This window comes from Danio rerio, chromosome 13 (genome assembly GCF_049306965.1).
Source record: "Danio rerio strain Tuebingen ecotype United States chromosome 13, GRCz12tu, whole genome shotgun sequence".
Lineage (NCBI taxonomy): Eukaryota > Metazoa > Chordata > Actinopteri > Cypriniformes > Danionidae > Danio > Danio rerio.
The window spans coordinates 11,378,104-11,401,148 of NC_133188.1; the positions used below are offsets into that span (position 1 = coordinate 11,378,104).

Consider the following 23,045-nt stretch of genomic DNA (forward strand, 5'->3'; position numbering starts at 1 on the left):
TAGTGCAGTGATATTAGCGTTCAGACAGTTGAAGACGTGGAGCTGGCTGTCACTTTGAGGACATTCAGAATAGTCAAGTTACAATAGTTTTGAATGCTGATGAGAGAGACATGAGCCACTCTTATTCCATGAAGGATGTTGTCCAGAAGAATGGCTTGAATGGATCTTTTAAGGTGGTGTCAGAGATGGAGACGGCCCGTTCAAACCCAGACTACATAGAGCCGTCGAGCTGTCTGAGCGTCAAAAACGTGTCCTATTCTGTCAGGTAAGAACTGACAAAGATTGCAGTGATTGATTCATATTTTAAACTAACATTCTGTGAAAGTTATTGTTTAATCTTTAAGAATAATTTGTTATTAGGTTAATAACTTAATAGGTTAATATTTATTAGGCTAAAAAATAATTCTGTCATCATTTACTCATTCTATGCTTGTTCCAAACCTGTTTGAGTTTCTACTGTTGTATAATGTTGAAAAGAGCCTTTAACTTCCATAGTATTTTTGTCAACTGCTACTGATTTTCAACTTTTTACAAAATATTTTATGTTCATAAAATGTAATTTTTGGGTGAACTCTCTTTAATTCCTTCATTAACATAAACTGACATAAACTTTACTTAGGCTTACTTATGTACTTTGCTGTATGTGTTTTAAAAGAATCCAGCTGCTAACACAATAAACTACAGTATTTTTGAATTCCTATAAGCCTTGAAACATATATTTCTATTACTAATTTGCTTTAACATTGATTGTAGAAGATGGGAATTGAGCAGAAATATACTTTTATTTGTTTTTTGATAATTTTGTATCGTTTTGATCCTTCATTAGGTGCATAAAAATAATGTAAGGAAGGAATATTTTGAATGATTTTTAAAAGATCAAATGTTGATTTTTATGTTAAAATATTAAGAATTTTTGCTTAAATCTTGAGGATAAAAGATATATTTTACTATTTTACATTTGTCAACATAAGTTATTGCATGTGATAATGTGAACTAGCAATAATAAATACCTTTTCAAGTTTAATTAAACTTAATGCTAATTAACATTTGTTTATTAAATTAACATATTTTAGCAAATACAACTTTTAATCAAAAAACAATTATTAGTTAATGTTGAAAATAACAGTAATTGAGATTTATGAATGTTGTAGAATTTTTATTCATTGTACCTAATGTAACTAGTTAACTAAAGTTAAATTACATTATATAATTATTGTATTGTAGTGTTCTAATGCTTTAATTTATACAGATGAAGAAATTCCTTGTAAATTAAATATTCTGATTACTTGTACAGTATCAATATGTTACTTGCATATATTTTAATTTTCTGTTATAAAATCATAGCACCTTATATAAAAGTTATGAGCATATAATAATTAAACAACCAATAACCACAAAATTATCAGAGAATGAAAGCTTAAATGCCACAATCATACATTGTCTTGTTATCTCATGTTGTAAGACAACAGTTATACAGCTGTTATAATCCTGTATTAATTTAAGCATGCATATACAGTACAGTCTAATACACTTACTCAGACAGGTTAATCCAGAAAGTGAACCTCTGTTTACCCAGTAGTGTTTGTTCAAGAACTACTCAAACTGGGTCATGATTTTAAAGCATACAGTACCATCTTTATGTCTGTGTTTGTAGTAAACTTTACACATCATGTGTCCATTTATTCTACTAACCCTGACAGTGTAATAATATTAAAACTCGAATGAGAGTTAGTTGAATGTAATTTTACTCACAGAATCAGGCTCAAGTTACTTTATTTTATACTCATAGTAAACTAGGCTTCAATTAGCAATTACAGGCAACTTCACATACATATAATAGACAAAACAAAAAACATCAAACAACTTTAAACACTCAAAATGTTCTTATAAGTCCATTACTTCATCTTATTATTTTAATAGCTACTACAGGGACAAAACTGTTTCTATAATAGGATTGTTATGAAAGTCACTTAGACAGAAGAAGCTGGAACTGTTTACAGGTAACGATTAAAATAAAATTCAATTCATGTTTATTTCTATAGCACTTTTACAATGTAGATCGCGTCAAAGCAGCTTAAGATAGAAGTTTAGTAAATTGAATCTGTGTCAGTCCAGTTTTCAGAGTTTAAGTTCAGTTTAGTTCATTTCAGTGTGGTTTTAATCTCACAGCTGAAAGTCCAAACACTGTTGAGCAAATCCACCGATACGCAGCTTAACAAGTCCCAAAACAATTAAGCCAGTGGCGAGGAACAAACTTCACCAGTTGACTAAAGTGAAGGGAAAAAAATATTGTCCAAAATATTGATAAGCTAACATTTTTATGCTCATATCATATACATTTTATTTTTTCACTGTTACAGTGAACGTGTAGGACCCTGGTGGGATCTTTCATCTTTTCGAAAAAAATGGACAAGGCAAATATTAAACGAAGTGTCATTTCATTTGGACAGTGGCCAGATAATGGGAATTCTTGGAAACTCAGGTAAATGTCTTAAAATCTGTGAGAAAAAGAATGACTGCAATGCTTTCAATTATAACACATTGTTAGAACAGAGCCTAGCTAACATGCTATTGACTTATAAATATGTTCATTTGTGAAATTTACTGTGATATTTCACTCAAAGATGAACATTTAAAGTGTTTATTTCTCCCTCAAGTGGTTGCAAACCCTTATGAGTTTCTTTATTCTGTTAAACAAACAAGATCTTTTGAAGAAAGCTGAAAACTGATAACCCCTGACATTCATAGCAGGAAAAATAATAATACTAATATGTAAGTCAGTGGTTACAGGTTTCCAACTCTTTTTAAATGATCTTCATCTGTGTTCAACAGAAGAATTACAAATAGATTTGGAAGGAGTGGAGGATGAGTAAAAGATGACAAGGTTAAAATTTTTGGGTGAACTCTCCCTTTAACTAAATACAATTTAATATAAGATGTTTTAAAATATAACAAAAAATAATAATATTTACAAATCTTTCCCAGTATTGTTAAACGTATATGGATTAGAACATGACAATAAGCAATAATAAAGAATGAACCTGGAAATGTATTATACACTTATATTACATTTACAATACATAATAGTTTCTTTAAAAGTCAGATGATATCCTCATATGGTAATAAACGTTTTGATCTTCTCCTTAAGGTTCTGGAAAGACCACTCTGTTAGATGCTATAGCAGGGCGCATTGGGAATTCTGGCAACCTCCAGGGAGAAGTGTTTGTGAATGGACGAAAGCTAAAAAGAGAACAGTTTCAAGACTGTTTCTCTTACGTTCTGCAGGTGAGATTAATTGTTATTAAAGGTAAAATTCCCCCAAAATGACAATTTACTGAGTATTTACTCAACTGCAGGTGCTTATAAACCTTTATGAGTTTCTTTCTTCTGTTAAACACAAAAAGAAAGTTGAAAACCAGTAACTATTGATTCCCATATAGAAAAAAATAAATGCATGTCAATAGTTATAGGTTTTCAACTTTCTTCAAAATATCTTACTTTGTATATAAAAGAAGAGAGAAACTCATTATGTGTGCATGCTTCAAGTATAAATGTCAAGATGCATTTAACTGAACTCTGGCCAACAGTAGTGTACAGTATACATATGAAAAGCGATTGACTGACTGGAGGTCGCGTCTGCTGTGACCAAACTTAAGCAAATACAGTAAAGTTTGTAGAAAAGTTCATCTGTAGAGTCCGCTCTGAAATTGGCCGTTACACATGAGTTGGTTATAATATTCTTCTGAGCTACTCTTCCATATCTCACACTGAATTAAATAACTGTGGCGAGAGTGCCTCCTGTTTCAGGTCATTTTTACAGATTAAATTCATGACGCATGGAAGCTATAATCTAATCCAGTAATTAAAAGTGTTTCAATAGCTGAAGATAAACAAATGGCCTTGAATGGGAAGTTATGAAGAACTCATAATACAACTTATTTGAATACTCCAATATCTATCGATTTTATTCCAATGTCATCAGCGGAAACCTAAAAAATTAAATACCTTCACATTTTAAGTTTATTTAACAAGAAATGTAACGTCTTAACTTACAATTTGTATATTTGTATTTTTTTAGCAGGGCCAGACCTTGACATTTATTTGATCACCGCTTAAAATAACCATTTTTGTTACATCAGTTGTGACATTCATGGCACAACAATTATAAAAGATATTTATGACACACTATCTCAACAACCTTTTTTTAGACAAAGAGATGATCATACTTAAACTCCAGGTACAGATAAGATTTTATAAAATTAATGACATTTAAGAGCAACCCACCCACGAGCAAAGTGTACAAACTGTAAAATGTTTCCAACGTAATATGTGTAAAACTAACTTAAAGCCTTTCGACACTTTGCTTATAGAACATTAGAGGTCAGCTCTGTTTAGATGAGGCTTTAATTAATTGAACATTCTCTTATTTTATGAATATACTGAGCAAATGTTTAAATGAATAGTGAAGTAAAAAAATATTTAATCATTTACTTACACTTATGCTGTTACAAACTTGTGTGACTTTCTTTTCAGAAGTACAAAAATTTAGATGTTTAGCAGAATGACCAAGCTGCTCATTTTCTGACAACCTCTATTGTTGGCCGAGATTGAGTGGTTTTTCTTTTGGGATATGTTGAAATGAATGAGAATTGGCACAAACTGTGAAAATTGTCGAGAAAAAAAAAGATTTTAGACTGTAAACTAGGGGTTTCAAACTCTGGAGGGCCGCATCTCTGCACAATTTAATTCCAACCCAGCTCTAACTTACTTAACTGCACATTTCCAACAAGCCTAAAGGACTCAATTAGTTTGATCAGGTGTGTTTAATTAGGGTTGGAGCTAAACTGTGCAGAGCTGCTGCCCTCCAGGAGCTGAGTTTAACACCTGTACTCTAAACAATCTCATTTGTTTTGGACTTTTGATTGATGCCGATGGAGGAAAGGGCTCACTACACTGAATAAACTGCTTTTGTTTACCACACTGGCTCCAATCTGTATACTCATAAAGCGAACATATTTTATTACCATTTACTCACAATCATGTGCTTCTAAACTTTTATTAATTTCATTCTTCTGCTGAACACAAAATATATTTTAAAGAATGTCGACAAAAGCAGCCATTGACATCCATAGTAGAAACAAAAAATACTATGGAAGTCAATGGCTGATTCACCCAACATTCTTTAGTATTTTAACAATTTGAGGCCAAGTAAATAATGGCATCATTTGAATTATTTCATTCTTTTTTTGGGTGAACTATCTCTTTAAAGATTAGTTTTTAACTATTTTTATTTTAAAATTTGTTAAACAATAGAGAAATGGTCAACTGTTACTAATAAAAATTACTTGCAACTGTGCTTACTGCATTGTTTATCACATATAATGTAAAAACATGTACAGTGTTTTGTATAAGATTATCAATGCAAATGTTAATTCGTAGTATTTAAAATGCCTCAACTGACCTAAAATTTTGCACATTTTAATTGTATTATCAAGTCTCAATATGTAAACAGCCTTGATTTTGCGATTCTTCTTACAATGTTTAGCTGGGGAATGATGTTTTTTTCTTCATAGAGTGACAATCTCTTGAGCTACTTGACCGTGGAAGAGACTCTGACATACACTGCACAGCTTGCTTTGAGAAAACACTCTGCTGAGGCCATACGCAAGAAGGTGAACCATCTCAAAACACAAAATTAAACAAATGGTCAAGCATACATACATGCAACCCTAACAACATTTTTAATTTCCTTCTCTCTCTGTGGTCTACATAGGTAACTGCGGTCATGGCCGAGTTGAGTTTGGGTCACGTGGCTCACAGCGTGATTGGAGGCCGCGTTTTTCCAGGCATTTCTGGTGGAGAGAGAAGGAGGGTCTCCATTGCTAGCCAACTGCTTCAGGACCCCAGTGAGTGCATTACCCTCTGACTTGACATACCTGAAACGTATTCATGTTAACCTATAGTAGCAAGATATTTTTTTATTTGTAATTTACTGTACAAAATAATATAGTAGAGATGTAGCTGCATGAAAATATCACAATAGTTACGGTTATCAGTATCATCGTGGATTCTTTAAAATAATGGTTCATTTTAAAAATGACATACTGTATAAACTTAAAAACATTTACAACACTAAGTGTTATTTCTGAAAATTAACAAACATCGAATAAAATTGAGAGCTGTATGTAATTTAGTAAGCATAAACCACATTAATATGGATTCCAATGAGGTGATAGTTTTCCCAATATGTTTTTTAACTATAACTTAAATAAGGAAATTAAATGTATGTCTAGATTTGTGACCTCAGACCACAAAACCAAGTCTTATGTCATACAAGAATATTTTTGGCAATAAACAAAAATACATTGTATGGATAAAGATCGTGTTCTTAGACGATATTGTGTAAATTTCCAACTGTAAATATATCAGAACATAATTTTTGAATGGTAATATGCATTGCTATGAGCTTTATTTGTTCAACTTTAAAAGGGATTTTCTAAGTATTTAGTTTTTTGTAACATTCATATTCCAGATATTCAGATCTTGGTCAAATATTTCTCAACCAGATAAACCATATCAATGCATATTTTGTTCAGAAAATGTACACTTATGACTTCATCCATTCATTTATTCATTCATTCATTCATTTTCCTTCTGCTTTGTCCCTTTATTAATCAGAGGTCGCCACAGCGTAATGAACTGCCAACTTATCCAGCATATGTTATACACTGCGGATGCCTTTTCAGCTGCAACCCAGTACTAAGAAACATCCATACACACTCAATCACACAGATACACTATGGCCAGTTTAGTTTATTCAATTCACCTATAGCACATGTATTTGGACTGTGGGAAAAACTGGAGGAAACCCACGCAAACACAGGGCGAACATGCAAACTCCACACAGAAACGCCAACTGACCTAGTCGGGACTAAAACCAGCAATCTTCTTGCTGTGAGGCAACAGTGCTTACACTTGGGCCACCGTGGCGCCCATCCTTTGTAAATATATATAAAAAAACATTATTTCTGATGGGTAAAATGCATTGCTATGTGCTTTATTTGTTGTACTTTTAGAAATTTTCTAAATATATATATATTTTTAAATCCTCATATTGCAGATATTCAGAATATTGCTTTATTTTGACAAACCATATCAATGGATATATAAAATTTACTCTTATGACTTATGTTTTTGTGGTCCAGGGTCACATATAAAGACAACACAAGTACAACACTGTACTGTATCAAAACTACTGTATATTTTCTGTTTGCTTTGTTACAAATACCTCAACAGCAATGGATTATTACCAATCACAAAAGATAACAAACATAAGATTTTAAAGCTTTAATCTCAACTGAATTTCATCTCCATTTAATTATTCATTTGGTACAATATAAGATAAAATTTAGGACATTTTCTGAAATTTCAGATGTCCTTTTTCTTTGCAAAGGATTCATGTTTGGATTGCGTCAGACCAATGCTGGATTTATAGCAAGTTTCTAAAATCATGCTAATTAAACACAATTTAAGTAATAACTCTAATTTCAAACCAATTTTGTAAAACCAATAATGGTTCCATCCCTATGATGGATGTATATCATATTTTTATTGCCTCAAAAGATGCAACCCTCATATGTGCTTCAGCTGAATGTTATTTTAAATGCACAGCGACCCACACATCGACCCTCTGAGGATTACTATGGAATGGACAGATGAGTAAAAGGGACTGAAGTGGAATATTAAAAGTGGCAGACAGGGTTATCGCATTTTTATTATTAAGCTGAGCTCCATGAGGGTCCCTCTGGATGCTTTATCAGGCTCTTTGGACCTCAGGGGTCTTCTGGGACCCTGGACTATGGATTAGTCGAGGCCACTCCAAAACTGAACACAAACCGGCAATTATAAGTGGCTTTCATCTGCTGCCTTCTCCAATCAAGCAGCAAATGAATTCATCCGCCAATTAATTTAGACAAAGGGGAACCTATTAATTGCTTTCACTGTCAAATTAATAAGACTCTGGAAGTTGTCTCTCAGAAGACAGAAGGTGGACTTTTTGTGAAAAGTTTTTATTTGCTTTGTTTGCAGAGGTGATCCTGCTGGATGAACCAACCACAGGCCTGGACAGCATGACAGCCAATCAGATTGTGATGCTGCTGGCAGAGCTGGCTAGAAGAGACCGAATCGTCATCGTCACTATCCACCAGCCCCGATCAGAGCTGTTCAGAGTGAGCTGATCATTTTCTGTTTTAACTAATGCAGTTGAAATGACTTGACTGAGAAAATGGTGTATAATTAAGCATACTTTCACAAAATTATAAGAATATAATAAGAATACATTATATTAGTGCAGCACCATTTAAACTTAAAATTAAATCCTGCATGGGAATAAGTGTAATATTTGGATTTGAACAGCAAAAAGTGTACTAAAAATAAGCTATAAACAAGTGGGGTAATATTTTAATATTCTTTACAGACTTTGAAAACTGCCTTTACTTGATCTAAAATCTTTAAAAATATGAATTAATTAATTAATTCCCTCTTTGTTGTTGGTGATGGGAGAGAGAATGGGATGAAAACTGTTTGCTATGTTTATGTGGTTGTTATCAACTGTGTAATCTGTACTAATATGCAAATAGAATAATAATAAAAATATTGTTAAAAAAACAATAATAGAATTAAGAAAGAAATTAAGAAAAACTTACAGAATAATAATAAACGATCTTTAATACTAATTAAATTTTTATAATACCCTTCATATATAAAAACAAAAATATTTGTGGTATTAATATTAAATACAAATATTAGCCTTATAAGTAAACAATAATAATTAGTGATAAATAATACGTAGTATTATAAGTAAACAAAATAAAACATACACAACAGTAACAAGCTAAAGTAAATGATGCATGACTCAATTAACATTTACAGTAAATAAAGTAAAATGAATACAAAATAAGAAAATATTATAGGACTGCAAAATATATATAGTTTCAGCATCAATATCACAATGTGATCATTCGCAATAGGATATACAAGCATATGCAATGTTAATTTTGGATCCCATGTGTTTTTGATGCCTGTGATTTGTATAATGATTTTAAAAGCATTCAGGTATAGGAAATTGTACCATTTGTGGCCTTAATTAATTTTATAGAACTATCTTTATTTGTATCATTTAGTTACTGTACTTGAATACTATTAGACTCAGGAAACGATAAAACACTTTGTTTATCACTTTGTTGGGTCCCACTTTATATTGTGTCGCTTATGCCGGTGAACTTACAGGGTAACTAGATGTGTAAGTAGTATATAACTACAGTGTATGTACACATTGGTACATGGTATTTACTTGTGTAATACTGGTGTAACTACATACATGTAACAACATACTGAATAATATGTATCAGTAAGTTCAAATATGTAAAAGGACATTGCTTTCCCACTTCCACACCTGTTTGCATATCATGTAAAGATTGTGTTACCAATTTCAAGGAGTTTCTAAAGGAGTTTCTGTCTTGTGCCAAGTGAAAGTAAAGGGAGACATGCCTGAAGTGATAGCAGCCGGAAGCACTGTAGTTAAACAGATGTGTCAAAATCATTGGGCCACTCTCAGAGACTTGTGTATGATTGAACCCTCAGTATCGTCATCTTTGCCTGGTGGATTACTTGTGTCCAGCAGTTTGCATTCTCTACCTGCAAAACGCAATGTCCGAATACCAGTACTGCTTAGAAATGAGACACAAATTAATTTAACAATGTCCTGTTGCAATGTACATTGCTCTTCTGCAATGACTTGTTACACATTTTAACTTACACATACTATTCAGTGTGTTGTTAAATGTGTGTAGTTACACCAGTATTACAAAAGTAAATACTATGTACCAGTGTGTACATACACTGTAGTTACATACTACTTACACATCAAGGTACCATGTAAGTTTACAGGTATAAGCGACACTTAATATAAAGCAGGACCCTTTGTTGTTATGCATGAAAATACTCACAACACATGCAAATGCAAAAATGCACTGCATTAGATTTTATGGAGCTGCACTCCCATACTGTGAAAAATTAAGCCAGTACAACAACAAAAACAAAACAAAAACATAATCCCGATGTACATAATTCTTTCCTTTCAGTTTTTCTTGTTCACTCAACTTTTGAAAACAACAACTGCACCTATAATTATTTGTCAGTTATACAAAAAACATTTAGTTGGGTTAACAAAAGAATATTAGTTTTCTGAAGAGGTGAACTACTCTATAACAAATCTTTTTAAGTTGTGCCAACTGAACATTTTTGTCTGCAGAACTGGAATGTCTGAAGTTTAGTGAACAAAAAAAAAACACTTTTGGAAATTACTAAGAAATAATACATTATCAGAACAAACAAACATAGTTCAATTGAAAAAAAAAATCAACAAACAAAAACAGAGACAAATGTTAACAAAACATTTATTAGACACAGGATTAATAACAGGACAGGAGGCAAAACAACAATAACGGTAAACAAGACAAGAATCAAAACATGGCAGGACAAACAGGGAAAGATGCTTTGTAATGCTTCAGAGGGAAAAACAAGACTCAACAAAGAGTCTGTGTGAATGAGGTGTCTTTATAGTGCTTGTAATCAGTGCATCATGAGCCAAAAAATATAAATTACAAATGAATTATCATTTCAAATTATGTTAGAATTATTGCAGTAGTATTTTGTTGTTGTTGTTGTTAATACTAATAATGACATTTATGTTATTATTGTTGTTACTAATATTTTTGTTGTTGTTTTTAGGGTTAGAAATGAGCCTTCATTTTTTCAAGTGAGAAGGTCTGAAAAGTAGACTTAAAGTAACAAGTTGACAGAAGCTTTTTGGGTGCTCACAAAACCTGTTAAATGTAGTTGTACAGACGTTTTTACTGATATTTTTTACAATGCACTGCAGAATCATCCCAATCCATCTAAAACCACCCAAAACATTACACATTCTTTGCAAATATAGACATATAGATATTAGGTCATCTGGTTGAATTGAATTCACATCGCTTTATATATATATATATATATATATATATATATATATATATATATATATATATATATATATATATATATATATATATATATATATATATATATATATATATATATATATCACAAAATAAAATAACAACGCAATGTTACATTTATCCAATATGTAGCAGGCCTAATAGATTACATTTGTATAGCACCTTTCATACATAAAATACATAAACAGACTTCATCTTGTTTAAAAGATAAAAACTAAAAGATCTTTCACATCTTCTTACATGTGAATGCTTGGAGTTTGTCTTGGGTGAAAGATTTCAGACTTTTGAGAAATTATTGTTAAAAGCACCTGATCTGGAGTGTTTGAAATGAGTATGAAAAAATGTCACTACTGTTACTACCAAAAGCTACTTTGGATGAATGACTGCTTATTAATCTATTGTTTGAATCTGTTTAATGGGGTTAAGTTCAGTGTACACAACAACATGTACCCATAATTATTCAATATGATAGTCCTAAATTATGCAAAATGACTGAAACTCATTTACATTTTTCCAGATCTTTAACAGAATAGCAATCATGAGTCAAGGGGAGCTGGTGTTTTGCGGAGAGCCTCATAAGATGGTGGATTTCTTCAGCAGCTGCGGATACGAGTGTCCCGAATACTGCAACCCCTTCGACATTTATGGTAGCCATTTAGAATCTCATATTTAAGGATCTCATAAGGACTGTGTGAATTTCAAAGCCGAAACTAATGGATTGTTTGTGGTTGGTAGTGGATCTGACCTCTGTGGACACACGCTGCAGCGAGAGGGAAGCTGCCACCTACAGGCGCATGCATGATATCACGTCAGCCTATCAGAACTCAGAGATCTACACTAACATGCAGGAAAAAATTGAACAAAGCTGCCAGAGACCAGACAAACCCATGATTCCCTTTAAAAGCAAAGAGTCCCCCAACTGCATATCCAAACTTGGGGTCCTCCTGAGGTAAAACAGTAGTGACAACACTGAGTCAGAATGTTAAACCTTTTTTTCGTATTACTTGATTGAACAAGAAGGGATACTATAAGATTATTGGGATACTATAAAGATACTATAAAGAGTATTGGGACACTATAAAGATTGACACTACTGAACCACCATTGACTCTCAAAAAGCAAACACACCTGTTCTGACAATGAAAACTAACAATTTACAATAAGGCATTATTATGGCCTGACCATAATATACCTGACCAGATCATTAAAGAGGTAATACTTTACAATAAGGTTCCGATTATGTTAATGCATTTACTTACATGAAAAAACAATAAATACTATATTTAAAAGGGGACATATAATGCAAAAGTCTCTTGTATAAGGTGTTTAAACACAGCTGTGTGGTAATAGCAAGTGTATATAGAAAACCTCTGATGCAGAGGTGTCCGAATTTGGTCCTGGAGGGCCAGTTTCTTGCTGAGTTTAGCTCCAACTTGCTTTAACACACCTACCTGGAAGTTTCTAGTATATCTAGTAAGAGCTTGATTAGCTGGTTCAGGTGTGTTTGATTAAGGTTGAAGCTAAACTCTCCAGGGCTGCGTCTGAAACCGCCTACTCAGTAGGTACTGCATTTGAATTTAAACGTACTGCTTGACTGTTAGAAAAGTACACTCTATACAGTATGAATGTGAAAAGCATGAATGGAAATCTACACCCGCCATTTTGTCATGGTCATGTGACCTACCTGCGTCAGTTGCGTTGCTTCACTTTCATTCATGAATTCTCTCGCGGGGCACTATGGGATAGCGCATCGTGCATGGGATGTGCACTCCAGAATCTCGCCGGAAGTAGTAAGTCATCCGGGTACTTCTCGCATACTGATTTTCCAATTTTATGAATTCGGACATACTACTCGGCTTGCATACTAATTTTAGCGTACTATATAGTATGGAAGTATGCGGTTTCAGACGCGGCCCAGGGCACCGGACCTCCAGGACTGAGTGTGGACACCCCTGCACTAATAGTAGTAATCAATTCTATTCTTTTAGTCACACTTGATAAAAACAGTCTGCAGAAACACTTTGAATAACATTCTCCCTTTGTACATATCATCAGTAGGGGAAAGCCGGCTATTAGTGATGATTGCTCTCTTATTACCATAAACAGCTTTGAGTGAGAAGCAGCCGTCTGTCATTAAGGCTGATTTATACTTCTTTTCCGGTGCAGCCTATGCACAGTTTCATAGGCCTTTCCATGGCTTACATCTCGCTGACGTACACCTCTTAAAAAATGTAACTACACATCGCAACGACATTTAGCACAAGCTCTGTGATTGGTCGGCTAGGTAGTGGTTATGAGCATGGGTGGAGCAAAGAGCCGCGAGCCTGATGAAGCGATTGTTTACAAGTGTTGGGTCCCGTGAAGGAGCTCCAGGTGGAGACTTTTGTTGTGTGTTTACGCTATGATTTAAGTTGCACGTCCACCGGTTCCGCCTCTGAATGAGTGAGTTTTAGCTATTTATACATTAAGGTAGCGTTCAGAAAAAAACAAAACACCAGCAAAGAAACTCGACACAGAGGAACATAAAAATCCACTACGAGCTAGCATTTTGGAAGTGTTATTGTTTTTGTTATTATTATTACAAACAGCACACAGAAGTATAAATCTACGACTACATGCAAGACAGGTGTCGTGGGTCATGCCGATCACTCAACGCAGAAGTATAAATCAGCCTTTAGAGTTTTGAATCTGCTGCAATGGTGACTTATAGATGTGACAATTTCATTTGAATTTAAAGCGACAGTCAACAAAATGGCACAATTTTGGAATCAAAGCCTAAAAGTGACAGTTTCAAAAAGTTATGAAACATTATTTGTGGGCTATTTTGAGCTGAAACTTTACATACACATTGTAGGGACATCAGAGGCTCTTGTAAAAGGGGCATATTAGGTCCCATTTAATACATTTATTTCAATGAATTTGTTAAATCATAGTGCATTAACTAATGCTAATTAGCCCAATAATCTTTTAATAAATGTTGAAAGTAACATTGGCTATGATTAATAAATGTTGTACAAGTATTGTTTATTTTTAGTTTACTCATCCTCCACTTGCTTCAAACCTGTTTGAGCTTCTTTCTTCTGTTGAACTGTGGATATTAAAGATGTCAATGGCTGTTTTTTTTCCCCTGATCATCTTCATAATATTGTGCTTTGTGTTCAACGGAAAAAATAAATTCATAGTTAATGAGTTAATGTTGAGACAATTTTCATCTCTTTAACTAAAATGAACTAACGGAACCTTGTTTTAAAATGTGACTAGATTATCTTAATAGTCCATAATGTTAATGCTATATTTATTCATACATTTTTTGCTCCTTTACATGCACACATAGACGGACCTTTCGCAACGTGTCCCGTGACAGGATGGGTATTCTCATGCGTCTCTCTCAGAATCTCATCTACGGCCTCTTCATTGCTTTTTTCCTCATGAGGCTTGGTAAGGATGTGACAAAAGGTGCCGTACAGGACCGAATCGGCCTAATCTACCAATCCATGGGTGCATCTCCCTATACCGGAATGCTGAATGCTGTGGCTCTATGTAAGTATACAGATAACAATCGATGTATTGTTCTATGCAGCCTGCAATCTGAGTGAAATCATTTTCCATCATGATTTACAAGAACAGCATATAATTCTTTTACCTGTATTTACTAAAATATGTAAAATGTTAATCATACAAATTTTTATTTTTGTTTTGGGTAAATGGGTAAATCTAGTGGTTTAAGGCAGGTTTTATCAAACTTTTCAGCTTGCGAACCCCAAAATAATTCCAGTGACTCGTGACCCCCACTATTCATGGAGGTGGTTTCAAACATGCAAACATTGCACAGACACACTAATAGAAACTATATAAGCAAGCTTATTGACAACACAAAATCATGCAACGGAATAAAAACCATATAATTTTTTATAGTCGTTATTCATTAGTTTAGTTTAATATTAACCTCACCTAATGAGAATGGTAGGCATAATAATTACAGCACAAGATTCTTGGTTTAATTTTAGAGAAAATATGATAATTCTAATAGTTTAATAACATATGATATTTCACCAAGCCCATTGTCTCACGACCCCTACTTTAGGATCCACTGGTTTAAGGGTTACTGGCTTAAAATTAAATTCCACTGTACTCCACTGTAGTCCTTAAATATAGACTTTTAATATTTAATAAAATGATTCTTAGTCTAAATATGCCTGATTTGGTTTATAAACTGGTATATAAAGTTGTGTATGAAAAATGTATGTTAAAATATATATATATATATATATATATATATATATATATATATATATATATATATATATATATATTTATATATATATATATATATATATATATATATATATATATATATATATATATATATATATATATATATATATATATATATATTGTATGTTAAATATGTATGTATGTATCTAATTACATACAATTAAAGTCAGAATTATTAGCCCCCCTGTTTATTTTTCCCCCAGTTTCTGTTTAACTGACAGAAGACCTTTTCAACACATTTCTAAACAAAATAGTTTTAATAACTCATTTCTAATAACTGATTTATTTTTCTTTGCCATGATGACAGTGAATAATTTTTTACTAGATATAGTTCAGGACACTTCTATACAGCTTAAAATGACATTTAAATGCTTGACTAAGTTAATTAGGTTAACTAGGCAAGTTAGGGTAATTAGGCAAGTAAATGTAGAATGATTGTTTGTTCTGTAGACTATTGAAAAAAAACTGCTTAAAAGGTCTAATAATTTTGACCTTCAAATCTTTTTTTTTTAATTAAAACCTGCTTTTATTATAGTCGAAAACAAATAGGACTTTCTCCAGAAGAAAACGTATTATCAGACATACTGTGAAAATTTCCTTCCTCTGTTAAACATCATTTGGAAAATATTTTAAAAATAATTATTTAATAATTATCTAATAATTCTGACTTTAACAGTATATACTAAAAAAGTACACTTTCATTGTTTTGATTAGCTTAGATAAAGTAGAAATATTCCTGTCTTTGCTTTTGTACTTAGTGAAGTTTATTCATAAACTAATTTCGAGAGGAGCACGTGATTATGATTGAACACAGCTGGTTCTGCATTAGCATGCATGATCCACCAATCAGGCCATTCCTAACCCACTATAAAGAGCCAGGGTTTTTTCACTGCAGTCATCTTCGATTTGAAGAATCCCCCCTTCCACCCCTACCTTTTCACCTTTCCCTCCATAGGGCAGCACGGTGACCCAGTGACTAGCACTGTCGCCTCACAGTAAGAACGTCACCGGTTCTAGTCCCTTAACAGGCCGGTGGTCGTTTCTGTGTGTAGTTTTGCATGTTCTTCCTGTGCTTGCGTGGGTTTTCCCCGGGTCCTCCGGTTTCCTCCCACATTCCAAAAACATGCACAACAAGTAAATTGATAAATCTAAATTTGCAATACATCTCATAATGCAGCATATCTTTTAATAGCATTCAATTTTTAGTCATCAGCTCTTATTAAGGGGGAGTTGTCGAGATCTACCTGAGCTCGAGGCTCCCCTCTCTTCCTCCAAACGGGACGGAGCCCAGGGCTCAAGAACCTTCGAGCTCAGGGATCTCTCGTGGGACAGCATGCCAAACTTGCTTATAATCAATCATCAGCTAAGTGTAAACTCTTGAAATATAAATATTTAATTACCAGAATTGAGGCAATGTTTTAGTTTAATAACTTTTGTTAAACATTAAAAGCAGAAAAAACAGTAGTGGTGATGGGTGACGAATGAGAGCATAAACATCTCTTGCAGTCATAAATATTCCAAAAGTTGCTGTTTTTATTAAATGTATGGGAGCAATCCCAGCATTATGGATGTGACATTTGCAGTAAAAACTCAAAACATGAGTTCATAATAATAGTAATAATAATAATAATAATAATAATAATAATAATTCCTTACATTTATATAGCGCTTTTCTGGGCACTCAAAGCGCTTTACACAATGGGGGAATCTCCTCATCCACCACCAGTGTGCAGCATCCACCTGGATGACGCGACGGCAGCTTTTTTGCACCAGACCGCACACCACACACCAGCTGATTGGTGGAGAGGAGACAGTGATGAAGCCAATTGAAATATGGCAATGGTTAGGAGGCCATGATGGACAGAGGCCAGTGGGCAGATTTGGCCAGGATGCCGGTGTTAAACCCCCACTCTTTTTCGAAGGACATCCTGGGATTTTTAACGACCACAGAGAGTCGGGACCTCGGTTTAACGTCTCATCCGAAAGACGGCGCTCACTGAGCAGTATAGCGTCCCCGTCACTATACTAGGGCATTAGGACCCACACAGACCGCAGGTTGGGCGCCCCCTGCCCATATAGAAAGTATGTGCTGGCATTATGAAATATCTGTTTATGTTTTCCTAAACAACTAACCACAGAGTTATAAAATCTGAAAAATATCAGTCTGTAAACATTTTTTATATTTTAAATAAGGAAAATAAACATGCATTATTATGGATGTCACAAAAAAGTTTGCGAGTTTACAGTCTACAACATACTTTGTAAAAACATTCCGTAAATAAAGCTGCACAACCCAAAAGAAATAATGCTAATCAAGAGAATATGAGTTGGCTCACTATAGAATAAAAATCGTTGATTTTTTTTAATTTTACATTTATGTGGGAAAAGCTTCGTTATGAATGTGACATCTCTCCGTTATGGATGTGACAGATGTGAAATTGGCACTTGTGTCACTTTGGTAAATCAAATATAACTATTTGAAAACATTGACAAAGACATAATGAGTATTTTTAAAGTACTGTAAAATACTTGCTTGCTTGCAAAAAAAAATGTAGAAACCATTTTTCTATTTTGGTAGAAACCTAATTTTTTTTCTTGGCAAGGTTGGCGTTAGCATGGAATTGCTCATGTCTCCTTGAAACACAACTCCTCACTACAGAAACTTGAACTTACAATCTTTAAAACTAAAGATCCCTTCCATTAATCGACTAAAATTTCTACAAAATATATATAAACAAGGCACCAAAATTCTAAAAATAAGGCATAATTGTGTGGGTGTTTGTTTTATTTGATAATTTATAGTTGAGTATTACCAGAAACTGCAGTTTTCCAATAATTTTATACAAAATTAGGTAATTTCTAATAGATTACTTTCTGCATCTGCTGTATTTTGCCAGTAAAAATCCTCTCAAATCCCAAGTAGAGCTAACACAGCACTGTTTCCTGACTGAATGAATTCGCATTTTTGAATGAATCATTTTAACGAATGACTCTGCAACTCACTTACAAAGACGACCAAGAGCTTTAAACAAAACATTTGACTTAACGACTCAATGTCTGACTATTTAAGACAGTGGTTCGTCACCTCCTACTGGAAAAAAGTGAAGCATAAAACATGTTTTTCTGTCTAATTTTCTACATATTTGTGCAGCAGACATATCTTTCCCTCTAAATTGTGAAGGCAGTCTCTGGGCAGAATTGATTGTGATGCAGCAGTTAGACTGATTACGCCAGTGCAATAGGGAAATGTAATCCGTGACCTTAAGCTTGATAATAGCTCATATCTTACTGTAGGTCACCAGATAACAGCGAAACACACAGTAGGTGCATTGCCTCACAAATTGCCCTGGCATGTCCAGAATATTGCTTGCCCTTGAACTTAGAGCTCTTGATATAGATAGCACATAATTATAACACAAGACGCGTCTGCTACTGTATAGTTGCTTTCCGCTCATGCGGTTTTAATAAAGAAAAATCACTAATAGCTGTTTTCTTTTTTCCAACAGTCCCTGCTTTGCGGGCCATTTCTGATCAGGAGAGTAAAGATGGTTTATACCAGAAATGGCAGATGTTTCTGGCTTACATCATCCATATCCTACCCTTCAGTATTATCAGTGTGTTCATCTTCGCCTCATTCCTGTATTGGTAAGTATGGGTGTGTGTTTGTTTGAGCAACTCGAGTTCATCCGAGCTTGCGTCGGGGTAACTTGGGTTCAGATGTCAGGGCAATGTCCGCGGGATCAAATAAAGCAAGCGCTTTGTGAATCGTGACCACATGCAGTGTTTGTTTCTGTGTTTTAGGACAGTAGGCATGAACCCAGATCCTGTGCGCTTCCTGTGTTTTTCAGCCGTGGTCATGGTGCCTCACATCATTGGTGAACTCTTAACACTGGTCTTGTTGGGTGTCGTCCAAGACCCCAATATGGTCAACAGTGGAGTCGCTCTCCTCAATATAGCAGGAATCATGGTGGGCTCTGGATTTCTGAGGTGAAGAAATTATTTTGATTTTCAAATGTCAAAATATTGTTTTGATTCATCAGCTGTGTCCGAAATCACATACCTCCCTACTATATAGTATGTGAAAAACAGAATGTAAGCCAACTGCTGTAGTAAGTCCAAATTCATAATATTCAAAAAACAGTAGATGAGAAGTACTTAGATGACCTACGACAGGGGTCCTCAAACTCCTCGAGGGCCACAGCCATGCACACTTTAGTTCAGTCTCTGCTTCAACACACTCACATTTAAAAAAAAAGTCTAAGTCTAAGACTCATTTAGTTTGATCAAGTGAGTTTAATAAAGGTTAGAGCTAAACTGTAAAGTAAAGGTCCTGTATTACCGCGGGACCTGACCAGATTTCTTGGTCGGGTAAATTTCTGAATAAATTGCGGTAGCGGTCGGTAACTCTGGTGTAATTTGAACTGGAGCAGGCGGGTTAGCAATTTAGCATTCCCAAGTCCCTATGTTATTTCGGAACATAATATCTGTGATTTCCTGACTCATTCTTATTTAGCACCAGGACAGCCCATGCTCACAACATTTACACATGATAAATGTATGACCAGTGCTTTCTGCACGGGCTTTACCAACATGGGAGAGCAAAGTGAAGATGTGTTGTCCCCCTCAGCTTGCATTAGAAAACGGTCAGTTTAATGTTAAGAAACCCACATCAGGCAAGTCTGATGTATGGGAGTTTTTTTCATGCGTCAAAGACCCAAATAGGTAAAAATTACCCTTTGTGCGATGTGATAATACCTCAAAGTTTTACCCATTAGCAGTCACAAGACTGGAACTTCAGGTTTAAGGTGGAACTCATGTCTCATCACAAAGGGGCAAACAAAACTGACATTTAGCCTACAATCTTTACACTACCTACAGTTGTATCTGTTATCTTTCTTCTGATAGTATCGATAGTATAGATTTTGAAAACCAAATCTAAATTTAGCGGGATTGGTCAAGTCAGATAGAAAATAATTCTAAGTGGGCAGCAGGTAAACAAAGGCTGAATATATACGGCGGGAATGGCCGGGTGCGGAATAAAACCTCGCAGAAACAGGTGGGAGCGGGAATTAAAAAATTTGTCCCGTGCAGACCTCTACAGTACAGAGCTGTGGCCCTCCAGGAACTGAGTGTGACACCAGTGACATACTAAAGTACATCCAGTGAGATTCTGTAGTGCACATCCAATGAATGCTACACTATCCCATGAGGCCACACGAAAGAGTTCATGAATGGAAGGTCTTGTGATAATGACAAATGGCAGGGTATCATTTCCTTTTGATGGTGTAATTATCATTAGAGTATTAATGGTAAGGGCCGACGCGGTGGCGCAGTGGGTAGCACATTCGCCTCACAGCAAGAAGGTCGCTGGTTCGAGCCTCGGCTGTGTCAGTTGGCATTTCTGTGTGGAGTTTGCATGTTCTCCCCGCGTTCGCGTGGGTTTTCTCCGGGTGCTCCGGTTTCCCCCACAGTCCAAAGAGATGTGGTACAGGTGAATTGGGTATGCTAAAATTTACCATAATGTGTGAATGTGTGTATGGATGTTTCCCAGTGATGTGCTGCGGCTGTGGTGACCCTAGATTAAGAAAGGGACTAAGCCGAAAAGAAAATGAATGAACAAATATTATTAGTAGTCTGTCAGCTGATACTGCCCCACCAACAGACATTCTTCTGACTAAAAAAACTTTGCAAGTAAAATTGACATTGCTTGTCAAAAAATTGTCCGTGCTTGGACACCTGTCAAAAGGGAGGAATGGATGAAGAGAATTGTGGCCAGGTAGTAATTCAGTTTGGCAAATTACATCAGCTGTGTCTTTGCAGTGATTATTCAGGAGAGATGGCATAAAACTGAGGCCAAAAGGGAGAGAGACACCTATCGGGGAAGCAGGGATCATGAGTAGCCGTTTTCAAAAAACTTTGCTTACCCCGACCTGTCTTCTTCCTCATCCAACAAACCATAGCCGTATCACAGACGTGTTATACTCTAGTAGTTGCAATGTAACATGTCTTAAAGAGACCATCAAAATTAAGTGATACCAATAGCGGATGTGCACCCAAATTCCAATCATATTATTCACATTCAAACTATATAGAATATACTTTTCCAATGGTAGTGTGATAAATTCCAAACTCAAGTGTTGTACTACTCTAGTACAGCATTAAATCCACTGTACAGCATTAAATCTACTGGAACCAATTATGCATTATATTCTTATAGCACACAGTTTGTTCATGAATGTGTTACATTTTATGTTCCTTCCAGGGGTTTTAAACAAATGCCTGTGGTGTTCCAGTGGTTGAGTTATCTAACTTTCCAGAAGTACGGCTGCGAGCTCCTGATTGTCACAGAGTTCTATGGCCTCAACTTTACCTGCAGTAAGAAAAATCTTTTCTTTTCAGTCAGATTTTTTTGTAAAATGGAAGAGAAGGCAGTAACTGTATTTTTTAAATTAAATTAAAAACAGACTCTGTCACACACAAAGACACACACATGAACAATACACATACACACACATAAACTATAGACAATGCAAGGATCCAAATTTTTAAATCTACACTGCAATATTCTATAAAAAATGTCAAATTTGTTTTTAAAATAGCTTAAAGTTGCCAAGAATCAGAAGTTAATCCCCCCATATTGTGACGTACATATGTTTAGAAAATTAGAAAAGGGAAGAGGAGGGTGGTGCCTGGTTTTCTTTGGGAACCGATTAATTTGTTTTAAGATGGGCTTTACTAACAAAATGTAGGAAGATTAATCAATGGACGAAGGCAGGCACTGATAGCCCCGCCCTAAAGGCATTCCATGTGACCAGAAGTGAAGAAAATTCATTCAAGGGGGGGAGGTTAAGGTATTTGATAATAGATTACAAGGGTAAATGAATTATTACAGGCGACGCAGTGGCACAATGGGTAGCGCTGTCACCTCTCAGCAAGAAGGTCGCTGGTTCGAGCCTCGGCTGGATCAGTTGGCATTTCTGTGTGGAGTTTGCATGTTCTCCCCGTGTTTGTGTGGATATCACCTGGGTGCTCCGGTTTACCCCACAGTCCAAAGACAGGCGGTGTAGGTGAATTGGGTTGGCTAAATTGTCCGTTGTGTATAAATGTGTGAATGGGGGTTTCCCAGTGATGTGTTGAGGCTAAAAGGGCATCCACTGCATAAAACATATGCTGTATAAGTTGGCGGTTCATTCTGCTGTGGCGACCCTAGATTAATAAAGAGACTAAGCCGAAAATAAAAAAAAATGAATGAATGAATGAATGCTTACAAAATAATGGTGCACAAACATCGTTTATAACAAGCACTACTAAATACATATGAAAATAAGAAGTCTATTTTGATTTCATTCTGACTTTAAGTGCATCACTGCAGAATAAAAGATATTTTTGAACAAATTTTTTATATCACTTTTGCCTGAATCTTATTTCGATTCACTGTTTTTAACAGATATAATGCATACGTTTTCCAGACTAACCACTTTTCTCTCTCTCACTCTCAGCCCCTATAGCTGGCTTGCCAGGAGAGTGTCTGGTAGACAGTGGGAATATGATCATAGATCAGGGTTATCCTGGAGCTCTGTCCCGTTACACTCAAGACTTCCTGTTGCTCTATGCCTTCCTGCCCGCTCTTGTGATCCTGGGCATCATCAGCTTCAAGATACGAGACCACCTCGTCAGACGCTGAGCCTCCATGTGTGTGCACAT

At 35.0% G+C, this 23,045-nt stretch overlaps 1 protein-coding gene across 1 annotated transcript; it reads left to right on the top strand.

The window, feature by feature from the left end:
* Positions 1-35: 35 nt before the first annotated feature.
* abcg5 (ATP-binding cassette, sub-family G (WHITE), member 5) lies at positions 36-23,045 on the top strand. Its single transcript, NM_001128690.1, has 13 exons — positions 36-265; positions 2,361-2,482; positions 3,149-3,285; positions 5,574-5,672; positions 5,774-5,906; positions 8,089-8,228; positions 11,584-11,713; positions 11,802-12,015; positions 14,401-14,606; positions 18,848-18,986; positions 19,143-19,328; positions 21,604-21,716; positions 22,841-23,045. The coding sequence occupies exons 1-13, from the start codon at positions 111-113 to the stop codon at positions 23,023-23,025; spliced, it is 1,959 nt and encodes a 652-aa protein (NP_001122162.1). The 5' UTR covers positions 36-110; the 3' UTR covers positions 23,026-23,045.